The sequence below is a fragment of the Lemur catta genome, chromosome 6 (genome assembly GCF_020740605.2).
Source record: "Lemur catta isolate mLemCat1 chromosome 6, mLemCat1.pri, whole genome shotgun sequence".
NCBI lineage: Eukaryota > Metazoa > Chordata > Mammalia > Primates > Lemuridae > Lemur > Lemur catta.
This window is the reverse complement of record NC_059133.1, coordinates 52,803,814-52,824,393: the sequence shown is the minus strand read 5'-3', so window position 1 is coordinate 52,824,393 and position 20,580 is coordinate 52,803,814. Positions and strand designations below refer to the sequence as shown.

Here is a 20,580-nt window from a genome sequence, read left to right as displayed (position 1 = left end):
AAAAAATACATGATGTTGGCCGGGCGCGGTGGCTCACGCTTGTAATCCTAGCACTCTGGGAGGCCGAGGTGGGTGGATTGTTCGAGGTCAGGAGTTCGAGACCAGCCTGAGCAAGAGCGAGACCCCGTCTCTACTAAAAATAGAAAGAAATTATATGGCCAACTAAAAATCTATATAGAAAAAATTAGCCGGGCATAGTGGTGCATGCCTGTAGTCCCAGCTACTCGGGAGGCTGAGGCAGTAGGATCGCTTGAGCCCAGGAGTGTGAGGTTGCTGTGAGCTAGGCTGATGCCATGGCACTCTAGCCCAGGCAACACAGTGAGACTCTGTCTCAAAAAAAAAAAAAAAAATCCCTTTGTCCAGTGTATCCATGCTGTATATGCTGCCCACTTTGTAGCTGTTTTGGTTATCAGATTGAAAAAATGTGGTATATACAGGGTTCAGTACTATCTGTGGCTTCAGACTTCCACCGGAGGTCTTGGAACAAATCCCCCACAGATAAGTGATGACTACTGTAGCATAAATCTCATATTGTTCTTACAACGTTCCTTTTTTGTTTCTTGATCTTGTGTTTACATTCCATTTCCCTACAGAATCATATTCTAATGTAAATAATTCAAAATATTTTTATGGATCATCCTGTCATCTGCAACATCCTTTATCATCCTTCTCTGCAACACAAATGCATATATAAATTAAAAATTTTTTCCCTGTGGCCGTTAGGCTATGTGTGTTAACCCATAAGAGAATTATCTTTACAAGTATTAGTTCACAAATTGCTCCAGATAACATAAATATATCATTAAAATGTTCATACAAAATTATTTTTTGTAAAGTAAGTTTTATTGGAAATGCTTCTCCTAAGACATGGATATATTTTTTTTTGTTTAGATTTTACTAGTTAGGTCATGTAACCATCAATGAATATCGTTTATTACTATAGCAAGAGAAGATTCCATACCAGTTCTGTTCCTGGTTTTCTTTTTCATGCTGATAAACCTTGTTTACATAAATAAGTAGATGGGAATGGAAGGAATTTTATTAAAGTAAGAATTTTAAGAGTTCCTTTTTTATGATATGCCCAGAACCAAGGTGATCTATCATCAAAATTGATTTTTTATTGTCAATTGACAACTTGTTAAAGTTCTCCAACTTTGTTGCAAACAAAGAATTGGAAAACGTCATTATAAGCTTTGGTTGTGGTTAAAAGAAGAAAAAGTAAAAAATTTAAGTAAAATAATTAGAATACATCAGACTTACAAAAGGGATTTCTAACTTAGTCATCAATGCCTGTTGAGTTTTAGTGTGGATGAGAAGTAAATTGAGAGGCATGATTGTAAGAGAGGACTTTGGTTTTGATCTTTAGCAGTCAGGAGCTCTCCCCTCAAGCAGATCAGTTGGGGGAAGAATTTTTTTTTTTTTACTTTAAAATTTTAAAATTTTTAATTTTTGCCTTTTAAAAAGTGAGGTAAAATATACATGTATAATTTACCATCTTTACCATTTCTAAGTGTACAAGTATACAGTTCAGTGGTAATAAATACATATTTTATATATACATATATACATATATTTTTACTTCTTCCCCCTCCACCTACCCTTCCTGGCCTCTGGTAATCACCAGTCTACTCTCTATCTTCATGAGATCTGCCTTTTTAGTTCCCACATGAGTGAGAACATGTGATATTTGTCTTTCTATGCCTGGCTTATTTCATTTGTAATGGCCTCCAGTTCCATCCATGTTACTGCAAATGACAGGATTTCAGTCTTTTTATGGCTAAATAATATTCCGTTGTGTATATATAGCACATTTTCTTTATCCATTCATCCTTGATGGGCACTTGATTCCATATTTTGGCTATTGTGAATAGTGCTGCAATAAACAAAGGAGTGCAGATAGCTCCTTAATATATTTATTTCCTTTCTTTTGGATATATACCCAGTAGTGGAATTGCTGGATCATATGGTAGTTCTATTTTTAGTTTTGCGAGGAAACTCCATACTGTTCCATAGTGGCTGTACTAATTTACATTCTCACCAACAGTATGGGAGGGTTCCCCTTTCTCCAGATCCTTATCAGCATCTGTTATTGCCTCTCTTTTCTTTGTAAGCTGTATTAATTGGTATGAGATAATATTGCATTATGGTTTTGATTTGCATTTCTCTGGTGATTAGTGATGCTGAGCATATACTTCATGGCCATTTGTATGTTGTCTTTTGAGAAATATCTGTTCAGATCTTTTGCCCAATTTTCAATTGGATTGTTTGGGTTTTTTGCTATTGCATCTTTATATATTCTAGTTATTAATCCTTGTCACATGGGTAGTTTGCAAATATTTTCTCCTGTTGGTTGTCTCTTTGTTGATTGTTTCCTTTGTTGTGTAGAAGCATTTTGGCTGGATGTGATCCCAGTTGTCTATTTTTGCTTTGGTTGCCTGTGCTTTTTGTTTCTTACACAAAAAATCTTTGCTCAGACTAGTGTCCTGGAGCATTTCCCCCGTGTTTTCTTCTAATAGTTTCATGTCTTAAATTTAAGTCTTTCATCTACTTTGATTTGATTTTTGTGTATGATGAGACGTAGGTTCTAATTTCATTCTGCATATGGATATCCAGTTTTCCCAGCACCATTTATTGAAAAGACCATCCTTTCCCCATTGTATGTTCTTAGCGCCTAGGTAAGTGTTCTTTTTTTCTTTTTTTGAGACAGAGTCTCACTCTGTTGCCCTGGCTAGAGTGCCGTGGTGTCAGCCTAGCTCACAGCAACCTCCAACTCCTGGGCTCAAGCAATCTTCCTGCCTCAGCCTCCCGAGTAGCTGGAACTACAAGCTTGTGCCACCATGCCTGGCTAGTTTTATGTATATATTTTTTTAGTTGTCCAGCTAATTTCTTTCTATTTTTAGTAGAGACGGGGTCTCGCTCTTGCTCAGGCTGGTCTCAAACTCCTGAGCTCAAACAGTCCACCCACCTCAGCCTTCCAGAGTGCTAGGATTACAGGTGTGAGCCACTGAGCCCAGCCAGTGTTCTTGAGGAAGCTAAGATTCTGAAACTTTCCATGCCAGGAAAGACTAAGGAGTGGAAGTAACTCAGCTGACGACTGCTGTCTAGGATACCTAATGTATGGTTTTATCTAAAAGGTTCTATTTGAGGCATTTTTAAAGTTACTCCTATATAGAAATGGTTCATATTTTTGGTGGTTATTGGCATAGAAAACATACTAAGACTTATTTTAAGTATGGAAATAGGTGAAGATACTGTGCCTTGTACTATATAGGCCCTTAAAATTTTTAGAACACATTTAATATACATTATTTCATTTGATCCATACAACACTGTAGTGGGGTAGATGGATATTATGTCTAAAGCACAAATGAGGAATGGGTCCAGAGGGTTTTGGTGAGCATCCTAACTCCCAGAGCTTTGGATGGTAATCTGGCACTGAAATCTAGATCTTCTGATTCCTTACACAGTCCTCTTTCCTAGTAAGAAACTTTTAACTCGGTAATTCCCACCATTCCTTTTTCTGTCACTATGGACCATGAGCCCTTTCTAATTACTTTTCCTTCCACAGACTTCTGAAATCTTAGTGATATTATCAGTAGCTAATTAGACCTCGATAATTATAACCAGAAGCAAAAATAAATATTGGCAAGTTCTTAGCTTGTGCAGTTTTATTGGAATAAAGGAATAGTTTCCATTAGGAATTGTGTAATAAAAAATAATGGTAACCACCACTATTTCTTATATTCTTATTTATATACCAGACATGATAGTAAGCCCATCCATCTTTGGAATATTAACAGCTTGAAGACCTCCATTATTCCTTTGAGGATCCCCTACCAGGGCCAGTTTAGAGAACCTTCATTAGAAGTTGGGGTTGCCTCTTCAAGATAACTTGAATTTGTCTGGCAGTAGCTCTGTGTTTCTATAGTCATAACATTTGGAGAACTTGTGGGGCTGGGGACTTAGAGCTTTCTCTATGAATGTATGGAGAGCACAGATCCTGGAGAAGCTAGAGCCTAACCCCTCTTGTGCTCCTTAGGATGGAGTCCACAGAGAAGTGTGAAGCCATCATCACCCACTTTAATGGAAAATATATTAAGACACCCCCTGGAGTACCAGGTGAGGCATCTGGGAATCAGGCTGAGAGGGCCACAGGTTGTTACTCCCAGTGAAGATTCTGGAGGTTTGCATGAGTGTGAGTGGGCCAGATGAGGTGGGACTCAGCTGCCCATCTGCTTTCTCTCTTGGCAGCCCCATCTGATCCTTTGCTTTGCAAATTTGCTGATGGTGGACCAAAGAAACGACAGAACCAAGGAAAATTTGTGCAGAATGGACGGGCCTGGCCAAGGAATGGAGACATGGTAAGAGTACTTCCAAGGAATCAGGAGTGCTAAGGACATTGAAGTGGAATAGAAATTACCATGGCCTGACTTCTGTGAGTTTAGGTGACAAGCTTGAGAGCTACTGTATGTAACTGGGAGATATGCTGGCTGTTAACATGTTCTTCATCGTAGGTCTTAAGTGGAGTTTTGCAGTCTGCGCAATCAGAAAAACTCTGGAACAACTGTAGTGGGGGGACTTATTCAGACTTTAATCAGTTGAACTAAATACATTCCCAGCCTTGGCATTCTGGCCTTGCTCTTGTTCTCACCTGAAGGCTCACAATATGAACACTTTGTTTTTTCTTTATAGGGTGGTATGGCATTGACCTATGACCCCACCACAGTGCTTCAGAATGGGTAAGGGTGTTTTATATAATCAGGTGACCTGAAAATGACAATAGCCTGTCTCCTGGCACTTGGATGTTTTATCTTGATTTTCAAATAGTAGCCATGCTTATTAGTTGGGGCTCTTACCTTGTGGTTTCCTGTGACTTGGTACTGATTGAGACTCCTTCCTGCAGGTTTTACTCAGCCCCTTATAACATCACCCCCAACAGGATGCTTGCTCAGTCTGCACTGTCCCCATACCTTCCATCTCCTGTGTCTTCCTATCAGGTATGTTCATGCGTAGAATAGGGTGTGGTGGTTTTCCCTACCATTATGTTTTAGGTGAAGGAACATAAGGCTAGAAACTACTCGTTTTTTTGTTTTTCCTTTATACATATTACAAATAATTTTACATAAAAGCATAAAATGTGACCTTTGTGTGTGAATGTGGTTACATTTACAATACATCGTTTTATTGATTGATTGATTGACTGACTGACAGTCTCGCTCTATTGCCCAGGCTGGAGTGCTGTGGCGTCAGCCTAGCTCACAGCAACCTCAAACTCCTGGGCTTAAGCAATCCTCCTGCCTTAGCCTCCCGAGTCGCTGGGACTACAGGCATGTGCTACCATGCCCGGCTAATTTTTTCTCTATATATTTTTAGTTGTCCAGCTAATTTCTTTCTATTTTTTAGTAGAGATGGGGTCTTGCTGTTGCTCAGGCTGGTCTCGAACTCCTGACCTAGAGTTATCCTCCCGCCTCAGCCTCCCAGAGTGCTAGGATTACAGGCATGAGCCACCGCACCTGGCCAAGTACATAGTTTTAGTGGCATCCTCTTAACTCTGCTTCCGTTAGCTCCACAAGTAAACTCATGGTACTTTCCTACTATGTAGCATTTTTCATGTTTTTTTCATGTGCATATACACATCTGTATAGAATTTTGGGAGTTATAGTTTATTTTACAAAAATTGGACCACATTAAATATATTTTTTACATTTCATTCTTTTCACTTATCAGTATCTTAGACCAATAATTCTCAAAGTGTCGGCCCTGAAAGCACAGTGTCAGCATCACCTGGGAATTTTTTAGAAACGCCAATTTGGGACGCTACTCCAGATTTACTAAATCAGAAACTCTGAGGATGGGGCCCAGCAATCTGGTTTTAACAAGCCCTCCAGGCAATTCTGTTGCAGCTAGTGTTGACATCCTCTGCTCTAATTATGTCTTTTTAGTGGTTGTGTTATATTTCATGCTACAGATATGCCAGAATTCTTTAGCTATACTCCAGTGAAGGGCATTCACTTGGATCTCAGTTTTTTGCTGCTACAAATAATGCTCCAGTAAACGTCCTTGTGCCTATATTTTTACATACGAGTACTTTTATTTCTAGGGGCTAGAGTCCCAGGAATGGGATTGAATAATATATGGATTTTCAGTTACAGATGTTGCCAGATTGCTTTCCACAAAGGCTGTGTCAATTTACATTCCCACCAACCATGTTTGAGAGAACCCATTTCCCTCTAGCCATAGGTGTCATTGCTGTTTTAAAATTTTTCCCGTCTTGATGAATGTAAAGTACATTGCTACTTTAATTTGCATTTCCCTGATTATAGGTAAATTTAAGCATTTTTTGTTTGTCATATTTTGATTTACTTTTCCCTGATTGTTGTTCATGTGCTTTGCCCATTTTTCTATTTGGTTATTTGTTCTTTTCTTGTTAACTTATAAAAAACTCTTTTTGTTTGTTTGTTTTGAGACAAAGTCTCACTCTGTTGCCCAGGCTAGAGTGCCGTGGCGTCAGCCTAGCTCACAGCAACCTCAAATTCCTGGGCTCAAGCAATCCTTCTATCTCAGCCTCCTGAGTAGCTGGGACTAGAGGCATGCAACACCATGCCTAGCTAATTTTTTCTATATATTTTTAGTTGTCCAGATAATTTCTTTCTATTTTTTTTTTTTTAGTAGAGATGGGGTCTCCCTTTTGCTTAGGCTGGTCTCAAACTGCTGAGCTCAAACGATCCACCTGCCTTGGCCTCCCAGAGTGCTAGGATTACAGGCATGAGCCACAGCGCCCGGCCTAAAAAACTCTTTTTGTAAGTGTCAATCCTTTGTGTGTTATCTTTGTTACAAATATTTTTTTCCAATTTTATTTTTTTGTCTATTGACTTTGTGGTCCTGAAGCCTTACTATGTATCAGAATCACTTTGGAAAGTTTATTAAAACCTAGGTTGTTGGGTACCACACCTAGAGTTTCTGATTCAGTAAATCTAGAATGGAAGCAAGAACTTGCATTTCTAACAAGTTCCAAGGTGATGCTGCTCTAGTCCAGGGACCCTATTGTGGGAATCACTAGTGTTTGTAATACAAAAAGGTTAAAATTTGTGTGTAGTTAAATATCTTTTTCTTTTGTAGCTCTTAAATTTCCTGTCTTAATTTGAAAGCACAAAAGTTTAAAATTTGTATATATTAAATGTCTTTTTCCTTTAAAACTTTTGAATTTCCTGTCTTAATTAAAAATGTCTTTCTAGTCTCTATACTATACACCTGTTCTCCAAGATTTTTTTCTTTCCTTATTTTTGACACAGAGTCTCGCTGTGACCTGGGCTAGAGTGCCATGGCATCAGCCTAGCTCACAGTAACTTCAAACTCCTGGGCTCAAGTGATCCTCCTGCCTTAGCCTCCCAAGTAGCTGGGACTACAGGCATGTGCCACTATGCCTGGCCTTTTTTCTATATTTTTTAGTTGTCTGGCTAATTTCTTTCTATTTATAGTAGAGACGAGGGTCTCACTTTTGCTGAGGCTGGTCTTGAACTCCTGACCGCAAGCAATCCTCCCAGAGTGCTAGGATTACAGGCGTGAGCCACCACACCCGGCCTATTCCAAGATTTTATTTTATTGTTTTACACTTAAGTGTGTAATCATTGGGAATTTGTTTTTGTGTATGGCATAAAATAGGTGTCCTATTATATTTTCTTTCACAGTGTTAACCAGTTTTTGTAGCACCAAATTATTAAACAATCCAGTTTTTTCCTACTGAATTGAAATGTCCTGGAAACCCATAATATACTTTCTGTGTCTATAGATTTGCCTATTCTGGCCATTTCATATAAATGAAATCATACAGTATATGTTCTTTTTGTGTCTGTTTTCTTTCACTTAGCATGTTTTCAAGGTTTATCCATGTTGTAGCATGTTTCAGTACTTCATTCTTTTTTATGGCTGAATAATAATTTTATGGCTGAATAATTTATGGACTTGCCACATTTTGTGTATCCATTTTATCAGGTGATGGCCATTTGAGTTGTTTCCACCTTTTGGCTATTATGAATAATACTTCTATGAACATTTATATACAAGTTTTTGTGTGGACATAGGTTTTCATTTCACTTGGGTATATACCTAGGAGTGGCATTGCTGGGCTACATAGCAAGTCTATGTTTAACTTTTTGAGGAACTGCCAAAATGTTTTCCAGAGTGGCTGCCCCATTTTACATTCCCAGCAGCAGTGTAAAACACTTCTTACTCTATCCTTTTAATTATAGCCATCTAGGTCGGTATAAAGTGGGGTCCCATTGTGGTGCTTTTTTTTTTTTTTTTGAGACAGAGTCTCACTCTGTCGCCTAGGCTAGAGTGCTGTGGCGTCAGCCTAGCTCACAGCAACCTCCAACTCCTGGGCTCAAGTGATCCTCCTGCCTCAGTCTCCCGAGTAGCTGGGACTACAAGCATGTGCCACTATGTCTGGCTAATTTTTCTATATGTATTTTAGCTGTCCATATAATTTCTTTCTATTTTTAGTAGAGACAGGGTCTCACTCTTGCTCAGGCTGGTGTCGAACTCCTGAGCTCAAACGATCTGCCCTCCTCGGCCTCTCAGAGTGCTAGGATTACAGGCGTGAGCCACCACGACTGGCTAGAATTACTAATATTTTTAAGCAGTTTGTTTGTTTATTTATTTTTAGAGACTGGTCTAGCTCTGTTGCCCAGGTGGCTGGAGTGCAGTGGCACAATCATAGCTCACTGCAGCCTTGAACTCCTGGGCTCAGGCAATCCTCCTGCCTCAGACTCCCAAGTAGCTAGGACTACAGGTATGCACCACGACCACACCTGGCTAATTTTTAAAATTTTTTGTAGAGATGAGGTCTCACTATGTTACCTAGGCTGTTCTCACACTCCTGGCCTCAAGCAATCCTCCTGCCTTGGCCTCTCAAAGTGCTGGGATTATAGGTGTGAGCCACCACACCTGGCCTTAAACAGTTTATTCTTTATTTTTTCCTTAATTTTTATTTTATTTTATTTTTTTAAAATCCAACCTCAATAGCAAGAAAACAGTTTATTCTTAATGTTTCTATTTTCTGAGGTGGGGACATTCTAAATTTGGGGGGGCTTTGCTGAACATTATCAGATCATTAGGCTGAACAATAGTTTCTAGGCAATTAACGTTTTTATTTGTTTTTGCTTGCATTAGAGAGTGACTCAGACATCTCCTCTACAAGTACCTAACCCATCTTGGATGCACCACCAGTCATACCTCATGCAGCCTTCAGTGAGTGTTCAGACGTGGGCAGAAGCCAGAGAGGCAATTTGATGTGATACAAAGAAAAACAGTGGGCTTTGATGATAGGAGATGTGGGTGTGAGTTATAGCTAGCTCAGTGCCTTGTGCAACCTAGTTCCAAGACCTTAAATTCCGAGAGTTCGTTATTCTTAGACGAGGATCCCTCCACACTAAGGGGCAGAGTGCCTATTCCTGTTGCATAGCTGGGTTGCTGCTCACCTACCATTTCCCAGCATCCTTAAATTGTCTATCTTCAGTGGTCCTGATAGCCATCAGTCTCTGCTGTAGGCAGCCTCACAGGATGCTGCCAACTAACCCTGTCGTTTGTTGCTGCCTCTAGGGTTCAGTTCTGACACCAGGGATGGATCACCCCATTTCTCTCCAGCCTGCCTCCATGATGGGACCCCTTACCCAGCAACTGGGTCACCTCTCCCTCAGCAGCACGGGCACGGTAAAGCAGGATATTTCTGATTATAAACTACAGAGCAAGGCATACCTGTGTAATACTTTCCACATAAATAACTTATGAATATGATGATGGGATCACTTCAGTGTCACTGAGGGCACACTCAGGGTAGGACATAAACTAATAAGATAATAGTCCACGAGCCAGGAATACAGCCATTCTGTTCCCCAGCCCACTCCTCTAACTGATTTCTACTCATGAAACTAAATCAGCAGTGTTTCTATTTGCATATTAGTTTATCTAAGAAAAGCACATTTCCTTGAAATCCTTATCAAAGTAATAACAGGAAGAATAGATGGAGCTCATTAGGTTTCTTTTAGGCTTGCTGCATTCTGATTTGCACAGGAGGAATTAAGGGCAGAGAAGGCAGGAAAGAAGGAAGTAAGTCATGTATGTAAAAGTCTCTCTAAGCCAGTGTACTTTAGAACCACCTGAAGTGCTTTTAAGAACCCAATGCCCAGATCAATTAAATTAGAATCTCTGGTTTTAGAACACAGGCATCAGTATTTTTTAAAGCTCCCTAGCTGCATTAAATGTAGCCAAGAATTACTGTTCTAAGCTTATTGATGTTTTTCATTCTAGTATATGCCAACAGCTGCAGCTATGCAAGGAGCTTACATCTCCCAGTACACCCCTGTGCCTTCTTCCAGTATTTCAGTTGAGGTAAGAGTGTTATCATTTCTTTGGATTAAGGATAGGAAACGATCAGAGGCAGATTTTCCCCTGATCAAGATCTTCCTTTCACAATAATGCTGATTCTGTGTTCACAAATAGCTGGTAGGTATATGAAGAATGTAGGAAGCATGTGCTCACTTTGGCATCACATATAGTAACATTGGAACGATACAGGGAAGATTAGCATGGCCCCTGCGCAAGGATGATACACAAATTTGTGAAGTGTTCCATATTAAAGAAAAAAAAAAAGAATGTAGGTAGGAAAGACTTAGTCTGTGTTCATGAATGAGATCCTTCCTCATGTTTGGCAGCTAGTAGTAATACCAGGATGCTGGCTCGTACTGACTGGTATGTCTTGGGAAGAGGGCCGGCTGCTGTGAACGCTGGGGAAGTGGTGCTCTGTGTGCAGGCACTCCACGTGTGTGTGGAGACTGAGTAGGTTGGGGAGGGCACTCAGCTTTGTGTGGGTTTTAGCTAGGCTGCTAAAAAGGGTTTAGCAGCCTAGCTAAAACCCATGCAAAGAGAGAAATGCACACAGTGACTCTCCTCCTTGGCTTTGATGCAGGAGAGCAGTGGCCAGCAGAATCAAGTGGCAGTGGATACACCCTCAGACCATGGGGTCTATTCTTTCCAGTTCAACAAATAACAGTGGGTAAGAACAACATGCTGGGAGGTGGGGTGTGCTGAGCAGGCAGACAGCAGCTAAGGCCTGCCTGAAGTCAGACAGGTTCTCATGTTGATACCTGTTCTACCCTCTCTGGCCTGTGACTTCTTTAGGATTCCCCTCCCTATCTTTGTTGAATGAATAGAAATGAATTCTTGGAGATGTTGATGTTCCCAGACTCCAAAGGGTTAACCAGGAATACAGACCATTTGTAGGCTCTGCTAAGGACTAACACTTAGCTATCGATTTTCACAGGCCTGGGCCTGGAAAAAGAAATCTCTACGCACCTGCCCTCTGCTATTTCCCCATTGCTGATGGAGCCTGGGGGAACCATTACTTTATGTGTGTGCTACATTCATGGAGATCAAAAAACCTTTTTTCTTTTGCAAAGAAAGTTTTTTGTTTTGTTTTTAACTGTAGTGTATTCTTTCCTCACCCCAAAGAGACATGGTGGCTGGAGGTTCTTTTCATCTATATGAAAAATGGTTTTTGCTGTATTAGAACTATTTGGGAAGGATTTTAAAACAATTTACAATTATTTCTTTAAAAAACAAAACAGAAAGGTGTGATACTAGAACATTGATGAAGGAGCCCTACTTACTGAGTTTGGTTATAGACTTTTTTTGATGTTTGTGTATATGTTTAAGATAAGAAAATATGCAGACTTTAAAAATTTTGTTTTGTAAAGCTCTCAGCTCACACATCCTGTCTCCTCTTCCCCCATTTTATGCCTTCTTTCTCTCATCCAGATTGTTCTTTTTCTCTTTTCCATACAGCTGAGCCAGCCTACTTCACCTTTTACAGTTGTTAATTTTGTGGATTTCTTTTCTGAATGAAATTTCATATGGAATTTTTGAGGAGCTGGGCAAAGAACAAGGTAGAACACTAAGCAGACAATGGAAGTGGCTGTTCTTTCCTCTGCCCTGCCACATCCTGGGAGAAAAAACTAGACTTTGGCTTGAGGAAGCAGAGATGTGACCTAGGCTCATTAAAGAGACAACCCCACGGCCCTTGGAAGCCACCCTTGAGCCAAATTTGGTTGAAGGCTAGGTCTTCCCTGGCAAGCTCCAGAATGACGGACTTACTGACTTCTGACTAACTTTTCTCACTGCCAAGGCCAACACCAGCTGAGGAAGTATCTTTTCCAGCTACAGCTTTTGGGGAACATCTGCTTTCCTGCCTCCTGAAGGATCTTCTTTTCTGCCCTGTGTCATGGCCCCGCTCTTCCCTGTTGCACATCGCTGTGCTTAGAGCCTTTGCAGCTGTGACCTAGCTGAATCCGTACGCTCCTTCCCTACTGTGGAAGATCCACTGCTTTACCTATAGACCAGTGGTTCTCAACCACAGGTGGTTTTGTCCCCCAGAGGATGTTGGCACCATCTGGAGACATTTTTGATTGCTATGCCTGGGGGTGGGTGGTGTGTGTGCTACTGGCATCTTAGGGGCTAGAAACCAGGGATGCTGCTAAACATCATGCAGTGCACAGGACAGTCCTCACTACCCCCAACAAAGAATTATTTGGCTCAAAATGTCAATAGTGCCACGTCTGAGAAAGCTTGATGTAGACAGTGTTGTTCTTGCCTCCTCAGATAGAGTAAATTCCCACCCCAACCCTGGACACACAGTGCCTTTTGACACCAATGCAGCTGGTTGAGAGGGACTTAACTGGGATCGTCTTATTCTCCTGAGGCTTTGGCCTTTGACACCTCTGCATGCAGCAGGAGCTGTCCTTGAAAGGCTTGTGATTGCTGTGCGTATGCCAAATGCACATATATACTCAGAGCGATCGAGGTGGGGACTATTCTGTGTGTGCTGTGTAGAGGTGGGAAAAGGACAAAGCTCTCTGTAACTGTCCCGAGTGCCCTGTCCTGCTCTGCCCTGGTGTGTTTGGACCTCTTCCCCAGGGAACCAGGACAAATAATTTTCCTTCTTGTGGAAGGACAACAGGGAGCTAGGATAGAAAGGGGCAGTAAGTTCTGTCTAATTATTTATGAGGTCAGGAGTCCTTTTGAAAAGCCTATGACTCGCTCTTTACCTCTCCTGCAAGATCTGACCTTGTACACATGCAGACAGATAGAATAAAGCCTTTGCCCATCTTCTAGGAAATAAGATCCTGCTCCTGTCTTCTCCCAGCCTCCCTCTTATGCGCTGAAAGAATTCTGCTCCCGTTCAATTCAAGGCCAGGTGCCTCTCCTCCAGACAGTCAGACAAAGGCAGTGATGAAGGATGGAGAAACAAGTGTTCATTAAGCTGGCTTTTGGGAGAGGAAGGGGGTGATAGCAGGGGACGGAGAAACTGTAGTTATCAGTTTTTGCACATAGAGCTTGGGCCCAGCTTTCCCTCCCTCCCCAGCCACCCCAGAAATGACAGTCCCAATGTTCCCTACTGAGGGTAAGGGAGTCAGGGGCAATATATTGTAAAGCCGCAGTCCCCAACCCTTTTGGCACCAGGGATAAGTTTCATAGAAGACAATTTTCTATGGACCGGGGGTGGGAGTGATAGTTTCAGGATGATTCAAGTGCATTACATTTATTGTGAGTCAGACCTCTCTCCTAATGATAATCTGTATTTGCAGCCACTCCCCAGCACTAGCATCACCGCCTCAGCTCCACCTCAGATCATCAGCCATTAGATTCTCATAAGGAGCCATCAACCTAGATCCCTCACATGCGCAGTTTACAGTAGGGTTTGTGCTCCTATGAGAATCTAATGCTGCCGCTGATCTGACAGGAGGCGGAGCTTATGTGGTGATGCGAGTGATGGTGATGGGGAGTGATGGAGAGCGGCTGTAAATATAGATGAAGCTTCGCTCACTCTCACCTCCTACCATGTGGTCCAGTGTCTAACAGGCCACAGACAAGTCCATGGCCCGGGGGTTGGGGACCACGGGTGTAAATGACAGAATTGCCACTATTTTCTCATTGGTACTTCCCATCTCGGCAAGGGTTTGGTTGGACAGATAGCTTTTGTTTTTTGAGTCTCCAGTCCTCCCTCAGTCAAGGAAAATAAACCATAGCTGCTCTCTTGTCAGTGGCCTTTAAGAGAAAGAGTAAACAAATCTAAAATCCTGTTCCTTTGGTAGGTTGGGAGAGCCTTATTATGATAGGAGGTTTAGTGCAATGGGGGCTTTTTGCATATAGAAACAATTACCGATATCACTGCTCCACCTTCCTGGAACTCCCAATTCTATCCCTTTTCTCTATTTAAAAAAATGTTTAAATGGCTCCGATTCTTTGTTTTGTTTTAAATTTTGAAGCTACCTTTTGGGGTTCTCTTCATGTGAATCTACTTGTTAGGTTCTGTTGAGTGTTTCTGGTTTGGGCAGGTCTGAGCATGGGAAGTGATGGGAGCCTAGAGTTATTTTTGTAATGGTTAATGGCCCTGAGGAATTGCTTTTTTGGTGCTTTTGGTTTACATTCATTTTCCCTGAAAAGTGTTAGTTCATTTATAACAGTGGGTGAGTGACTGGAGAAAGGGAGAGGGAATGAGGGGTATAATTTCTTCCATGAAATAGCCTAACTGATTGGGGTGGTGGCAGAGAAATTATAGGGGAACATTTCAGCTCATAACCTAGGGCTGGATTCGCCTAGTGGTTTCTGAATCCTGCCTTCAGGAGCCCAGATCTTATTCTCTCTGTACTTTACATATCACCCCCACTCATTACAGATGCTCGTAAAACATTCTTAAAATCTTCTATTCCTTTGTGTTTTTCTGTTTTCAAATAGAACATACCAGAGTCCCTTCCCCAGATGGTGTGATCCTTTACTAGGCCCAAGCCTACCCATGTTACCATTATCACTGCCCTCTCAGGCTCTGGGATAATACCCAGACTCTGGACTGTTTAGACTTTTTGGAGGGTTTGGGTAGGAAGATGTAGGAACGATGAGGGAGAGAGATGTTATTTTTTTTTCTTTTCTTTTCTTTTCTTTCTTTTGAGACACGGTCTCACTCTGTTGCCCAGGCTAGAGTGCTGTGGCATCAGCCTAGCTCACAGCAACCTCAAACTCCTGGGCTCAAGCCATCCTACTGCCTCAGATTCCTGAGTAGCTGCGACTACAGGCATGCGCCACCATGCCCGGCTAATTTTTCTATGTATTTTTAGTGGTCCAACTAATTTCTTTCTATTTTTTTTTTTTAGTAGAGACTGGGGTCTCACTCTTGCTCAGGCTGGTCTTGAACTCCTGAGTTTAAAGGATCCGCCTGCCTCGGCCTCCCAGAGTGCTAGGATTACAGGTGTGAGCCACCGCGCCCAGCCGAGAGATGTTATTTTTAAAGAGTGTTTTTAACCAAAGAATTTGAAAAGTTGCCCAGCCTAGGAAGCCTGGTGGCTCTGAAGAGGTAATAGACCTTGTCAATAATAGGGGGGAGGATATTACTTATACTGAGGATGAAGACCAGCCTTTGCTGCTTTCCAAGCCATGCCTGGGCTGGGCTACCTCAGCCCCATTCCATTCCTCTTCCTTTCCTAACTTACCCGTCAGTATCATTCACTCTCCTAGTGTCTCCAGTGCTTACTCCCTGGTACTCCAATGTGTCACCCCACTGGGGGCTGAGGCCCACGTGTGGGCTGTTATTTTGTACCATAAGGATGCTGCTGAGAGGCCTTTCTGGACTGTTGCAGGGATCCCAACAGTGGCTACTAGTCTAAAAAAGGAACCATTGCTGTTCTCTTGTGCACATGCCCCACCTTCTGGAAAGTAGCAGCATTGCACTCATGAGGGGCTACTTTGCATTCTTAGCCCAGGGCAATAAACTTCGGTGGGTGATCAGATTCAAACTTGCCGCCAGGCTCTGCTAGACCTTTGAATTGGTAGGTGTTATAAGAGCCATTCTCTAAGGGGTAAGTCCTAAATCTTGTGCCTTGTTATATGATTCTTCCAGATTCCCTTTTAAACCACCTAGTCTTTTTTTTTTTCTATATATATTTTTAGCTGTCCAAATCATTTTTCTATTTTTAGTAGAGACGAGGTCTCGCTCTTGCTCAGGCTGGTCTCAAAATCCTGACCTCGAGCGATCCTCCCGCCTCGGCCTCCCAGAGTGCTAGGATTACAGGCCTGAGCCACTGCCCGGCCCACCTAGTCTTTCTGTGGTACCTGCATTTTAGATCCTTTCAGGCATTAGCAGATTCCTGAAATTTCTTCAGCTTTCACTTCTCCCTTCCAGAGGAGTCTTCCTTCAGCAGCTAAAACCATCCTGTGAGCTCTACCTCCCTTCTGATCTTTGCTGAATTTTGCTGCATCTCCCTAGGGGGTGGTCCCCACATGACTATAATGAGAAAGTTGGTGCCCTCATCACCCCAGTTACCACTGCTCTTTCTCTCCAACCTGTCCACTTATTTTGAATAAACCTTCCTACTCCAAGCAGATTCCCAAACTTCGTTGTCCTTGTTACACAACTACCTCACAGTCTCACAATTCAACAAGGGCATAAGCATCTGGTTTACATCTTCCTTTGCTGTCCTTTTTATAAGGGTTAGGAAGCTGGGGGCTAGAAGAGACATTTCTATTTCTGGACTGTTTCCTTTGGGATTTGTAGCTTACTAATCACCCTAAAATAGTGTGAACTCTCCAGATAGGTCCTGCTGTGGTAGGCCAGGAGGGTAGGCTGTGTATTGGACTGTCTAGGATAACAACTAATGGTTGGGAGTCACCCCCAGGAATGCCAACGTAGGAGCAGAGCTTAGAAGTTAAGAGGATAAGAGAGTTGGTCAGTGACTGTCACACAGCTGAGAAGGTAACCAAGTACCAAGGTGTGAAACAGGATTCCAGCGTCTGGATCCCTCTTGCATCTACAAAAGGCCAAGCTGGGAGGTTTGAGATTTTCTTATAATGCTGGAAACAGATGTTCCTTCTCTACCTTAATATCTATTAGGTTTAGAGGGTTCGCCTAGACAAAGCTTCTAGCCTGGAGGGTCAATAAGACTTCTCCAGCCACAGTAAAGAAAGTCCTTACCTTATTATTGATGGTCCCCACTCCTCCAACACATAGCCCTTTTTTGGCCTTTTTGGGTGGGTGAATACTTTGTTGGGTGCATGCACTTATCACTTGGACAGAAAATAAGTTTAATTTATACTTAAACACATTTTGTACATCTTTTCTTTATTCAGCGACTTCGTCCCACCTCTATGCTAATGCCATATTGTAGCTTATTCTTCCTTTTCTGATCCCTGGTCTTCCTATGTTGCTTCCCTACAACTTGGTAGAGCTCCATTTTTATCTTCAACCTTTTTCGTTTGGAAATAAAATACAAACGTCTACCTCTTAGTGTCTTATTCATGGGAGGGAGATGGGAAGCTGGTGATGGGCCCATATTTACTCTTACAGGAACACAGGTGGCAGCTTAAGCCAAGGGCATGGCTCACAAGAAGCCAGGAACTAGCCGCCCTGAGTCCCACTGTGTTCTAGCACCTCAGCCAGACTTTCAGGCACAAGCACTAAGAACCTGTTCCATACACACAGGTGTGAAACAGGAATCCAGCTTCTAGATGCCTCTTACATTAGAAAAGGCCAAGCTGGGAGCTTTAGGGTAAACTTTAGAAGTTTTAGGGCACCTTGTTCCCTTGCCTACTATCTCTTACACCAAGCCAGTCATACATACCCACCCCAACACCCAGTCTCCCCCTTAGGTATTTGTGAAAACCTATCTTGAAGGGAAGATAAACACACAGAGTCTTTTGAATCTCTATCAAATGTGGTTTTATTCAACTGACAAGCACTTTTCTACAGCTGCACTTGTGGAACATCACATGGCAAAACAGGAGTTTTTTTCTCTAGACTTTTTTTTCCTTTTTTTAACCTTATTAAAAATGAGATTGGTCCTAAAAATATAGAAAGAAATAAATTTAAATTCACAAAAAACTGTACATTATCAAAAAGTCACTAAAACACCACATTTGGTTATATAAAAAGTCAGTCCCTTTTGTTGTAAAAGGAACATGGAAACTTGGTGTTGATGGTGTGGTTTCTTCCTGTTACCAGACTGATAGGGGGAAGGGAAACAAAGGGGCAGGGGTGGGTTGTCTTTTTATTTTTAACCTGCCTTCCCTACCAAATACTCTCATTTGTCATGAAGAGAAAATCCACCTAGCTCAAGGGGCAGTGAAGATGAGGAAAGAAAAAAGAAAGAAATGGCCCCTTTGATCATGCCCTATTGCCCCCACTTCTTCAAACTGAGGGTAGGACCCTACCCCACCTTAAGAGTGCCTGGTCCCTAGGCAAAGAGATGGAGCTGGGAGAGGAACACAGAGCAGGAACAACTGAGATTTTACTCCCCCATCCATCTCACCTCCAATAATGAAATTTATCTAGGATATTTTATACCAGGGGAAAACTGCCATGGGGAAAGAGCCCCAACTTTAACAGTTCCAACCATCTGACTAACACAGTTTGTTACAGCGCAGTTATTTAGATAAAATATAAATATTTATGCATAATATAAAGTCAATTCAAATATTCTTCAATCCACCTCTTATTTAAAAGCAAACAAAATCTCAAAATAAAATTAAAAGTTTTGAGGTTTATCTGACAGAAAAGGCGACTTTAGAAAGAGGCTATGGGGAGAAGGGGCTTAAAGGAATAAGAAAGGGGCTGCCCCAGAACCTACACTGCTCCCCCCCCCCCCTTCAGTGGCTCTTCAGTGCTGCCGGAATACAAGGAATGCTCCACCTCACCTGCCACACACCGGCCCCCGGAACATTACTTGGATGCCTCAGCTCTCTGCTTGGGCCAGCCAGCAGCCACCTCCCCAGTGCAAGTACCCGTAATCTCTGATGGGAGGGGCTGGGCTGAGCAGGAAAGCAGGGGGCTAAGGGCCCATGGCTATAGCTGGGAGTTAGCAGCTTTCCTCTCATGTTGGGGGCTTAAATTAACTTGGGCGTAGTCACATGTAGGGCAGTGGCAGACTCAGAACCCCTCCTCCCTCCTCTGTGCTCCAGAGTCTCTACTGCTGGGGAAGGGGTCCTGGAGTATGAAGTAGATATGGGAAGGAAAGCACAACTAAACCCACAGAAGTTCATGGGATTAGGAAAAGATCCAGTTCTACCCCTCTCCCTGCAAAAGCTTCAGATTCAAAGCTACTGAGAGGAAAGGGTGTTCCTGCTGAAAGATTGCACAGTTTGAAGAGGCTGGACCAGAAATGACCAGGAGAGAGGAGAGAGAGACAGCCTTGTCCTCAGAATTGTTCCTGTGGTTTCCCAAATACAAAAAAGTAATGGTTTGAAACAAAAGGAAAGGTGGGAATAAAAACAGATACTTGGGAAAACTGAATGGATTCTATCAAACATTACAGGATCACAGTCACAACATCCTCTCTCTCACATGAACACACTTTCTCTCTCTCTCTCTCTCTCTCTCTGAGGCCAGTCAATTGCTACCTGGCCTTCATCTTGGGGGTGCGCCCAAACTCAGCAGTAGTTGTCCCTGAGGAGTTCCCAAGAGGAAGGTTTGGGAAGGAGGCGGGGAAGGAAGCTGGAAGGCCCAGGGGCCTCCCTGCCCTCTCCCCAGCTACTGAGTTTCAGAAAAGGCTGGAAACTCAGCATGTGAGGAGCATCCAACATCATAGAGGGGATAGCTACTGGCAAGAAGATGAGGACAGACAGAAAGACAGGGACCTCTGAACTTTTTTTTCCTTTGACGGGAAAAAAGATTTGTGAGAAGAGAAAAGGAGGGAGGAACCCGTACACTATAGTTTTACATTATTGGATATGAGAAAATCTGAAAAATGAGGGCTGGGGGAAAGAAAAAGAAAAATAATCAAGAGAAAGCAAGAAGCAGGGAAGGGACTGAACATGGAAGCAGCATGTTCAGGGCCCGGTGTCCGGCTCGACACACTTGGGAGTTAAGTCCACTTTACTGGCCGTCACTGCGGGTCCGCACACAGTACAGAGTGTTTCTCGGTTTCACACATTCACTAGAACTATTGCTATTGTTAAATAACCCCAGAATGCTGGGGCACGTACAGGGAAGGAGAGGAAGCTGGGAGGAGGAATGGACTTCTTTCCCCCTCCCCATTTTTAATTAGGAAATAAAACAGAAAAGAAAAATTATTTTTTTCTTTCTTTTTTTGGCTTTCAGTCCAGAAGGACCTCATCTCTGTGCCTCTTATTTGAGGAACAAGAGGAGGAAAGGGGTATAGGGATAAGAGGATGTGGGGTGCTGCCAAGGGTAAGGTCAAAAATCAGGGTTATAGCTGACTTGAGTCTGGACCCAGGGCAGCATCAGCAGGTGAAAATGGCAGGGTTTTTTGTTTGGAAGGTGGGGGGGAAATGCCAAAAGGTGACTCCCCACCTCCCTTGCCTCACAGATTGGCCTGTTTTCCCTGATAAAACTCCTCCCAGCGTCTCTCGAAGAAGCGGCGCATGATGTGCCCAGCCTTGCCCACTTCAGAATCATCCTCGTTGAAAGTCTGGCAGTTGTCAAATACCAGGAGGGCATCAGCTGCAAACTCCTCTGAGCTGGTATACCTGGGCAGGAGTGGAGGCAGAGCCGTGAGCTGGGCAAGAGTTGCAACAGTAACA

The 20,580-nt window shown here is 42.6% G+C and overlaps 2 protein-coding genes and 1 non-coding gene across 12 annotated transcripts in view; 2 read left to right on the top strand and 1 right to left on the bottom strand.

Moving 5' to 3' along the window:
• The window catches only part of RBMS2 (RNA binding motif single stranded interacting protein 2), an 89,529-nt gene that overhangs the window by 53,350 nt on the left and 15,599 nt on the right, over nt 1–20,580 (top strand). For 7 of the 10 annotated variants that reach the window (XR_006735784.1, XR_006735779.1, XR_006735781.1 and 4 more), the window contains 8 exons: nt 4,040–4,119; nt 4,252–4,361; nt 4,693–4,739; nt 4,904–4,997; nt 9,172–9,249; nt 9,601–9,711; nt 10,309–10,389; nt 10,967–11,053. Coding sequence is in view for 3 of the 10 variants with exons in the window: in XM_045553615.1 (XP_045409571.1) it covers nt 4,040–4,119; nt 4,252–4,361; nt 4,693–4,739; nt 4,904–4,997; nt 9,172–9,249; nt 9,601–9,711; nt 10,309–10,389; nt 10,967–11,047 (682 nt within the window). In the remaining 7 variants the exon portion in view is untranslated. Of the gene's footprint in view, nt 1–4,039; nt 4,120–4,251; nt 4,362–4,692; nt 4,740–4,903; nt 4,998–9,171; nt 9,250–9,600; nt 9,712–10,308; nt 10,390–10,966; nt 11,054–11,320; nt 11,653–11,841; nt 12,516–20,580 lie in introns of those variants that run through there. The other 3 variants (XM_045553618.1, XM_045553617.1, XR_006735782.1) reach the window with 3 other exon arrangements.
• Nucleotides 10,532–10,638, top strand: LOC123640841. The gene has a single exon (XR_006736086.1). It is a non-coding gene; the product is annotated as a U6 spliceosomal RNA (small nuclear RNA).
• BAZ2A (bromodomain adjacent to zinc finger domain 2A) overlaps nt 17,738–20,580 on the bottom strand; it is a 34,324-nt gene continuing 31,481 nt past the window's right edge. The window contains 1 exon segment of the mRNA XM_045553611.1: nt 17,738–20,526. Within this exon segment, the coding sequence (XP_045409567.1) occupies nt 20,361–20,526 (166 nt within the window). The 3' untranslated portion in view covers nt 17,738–20,360.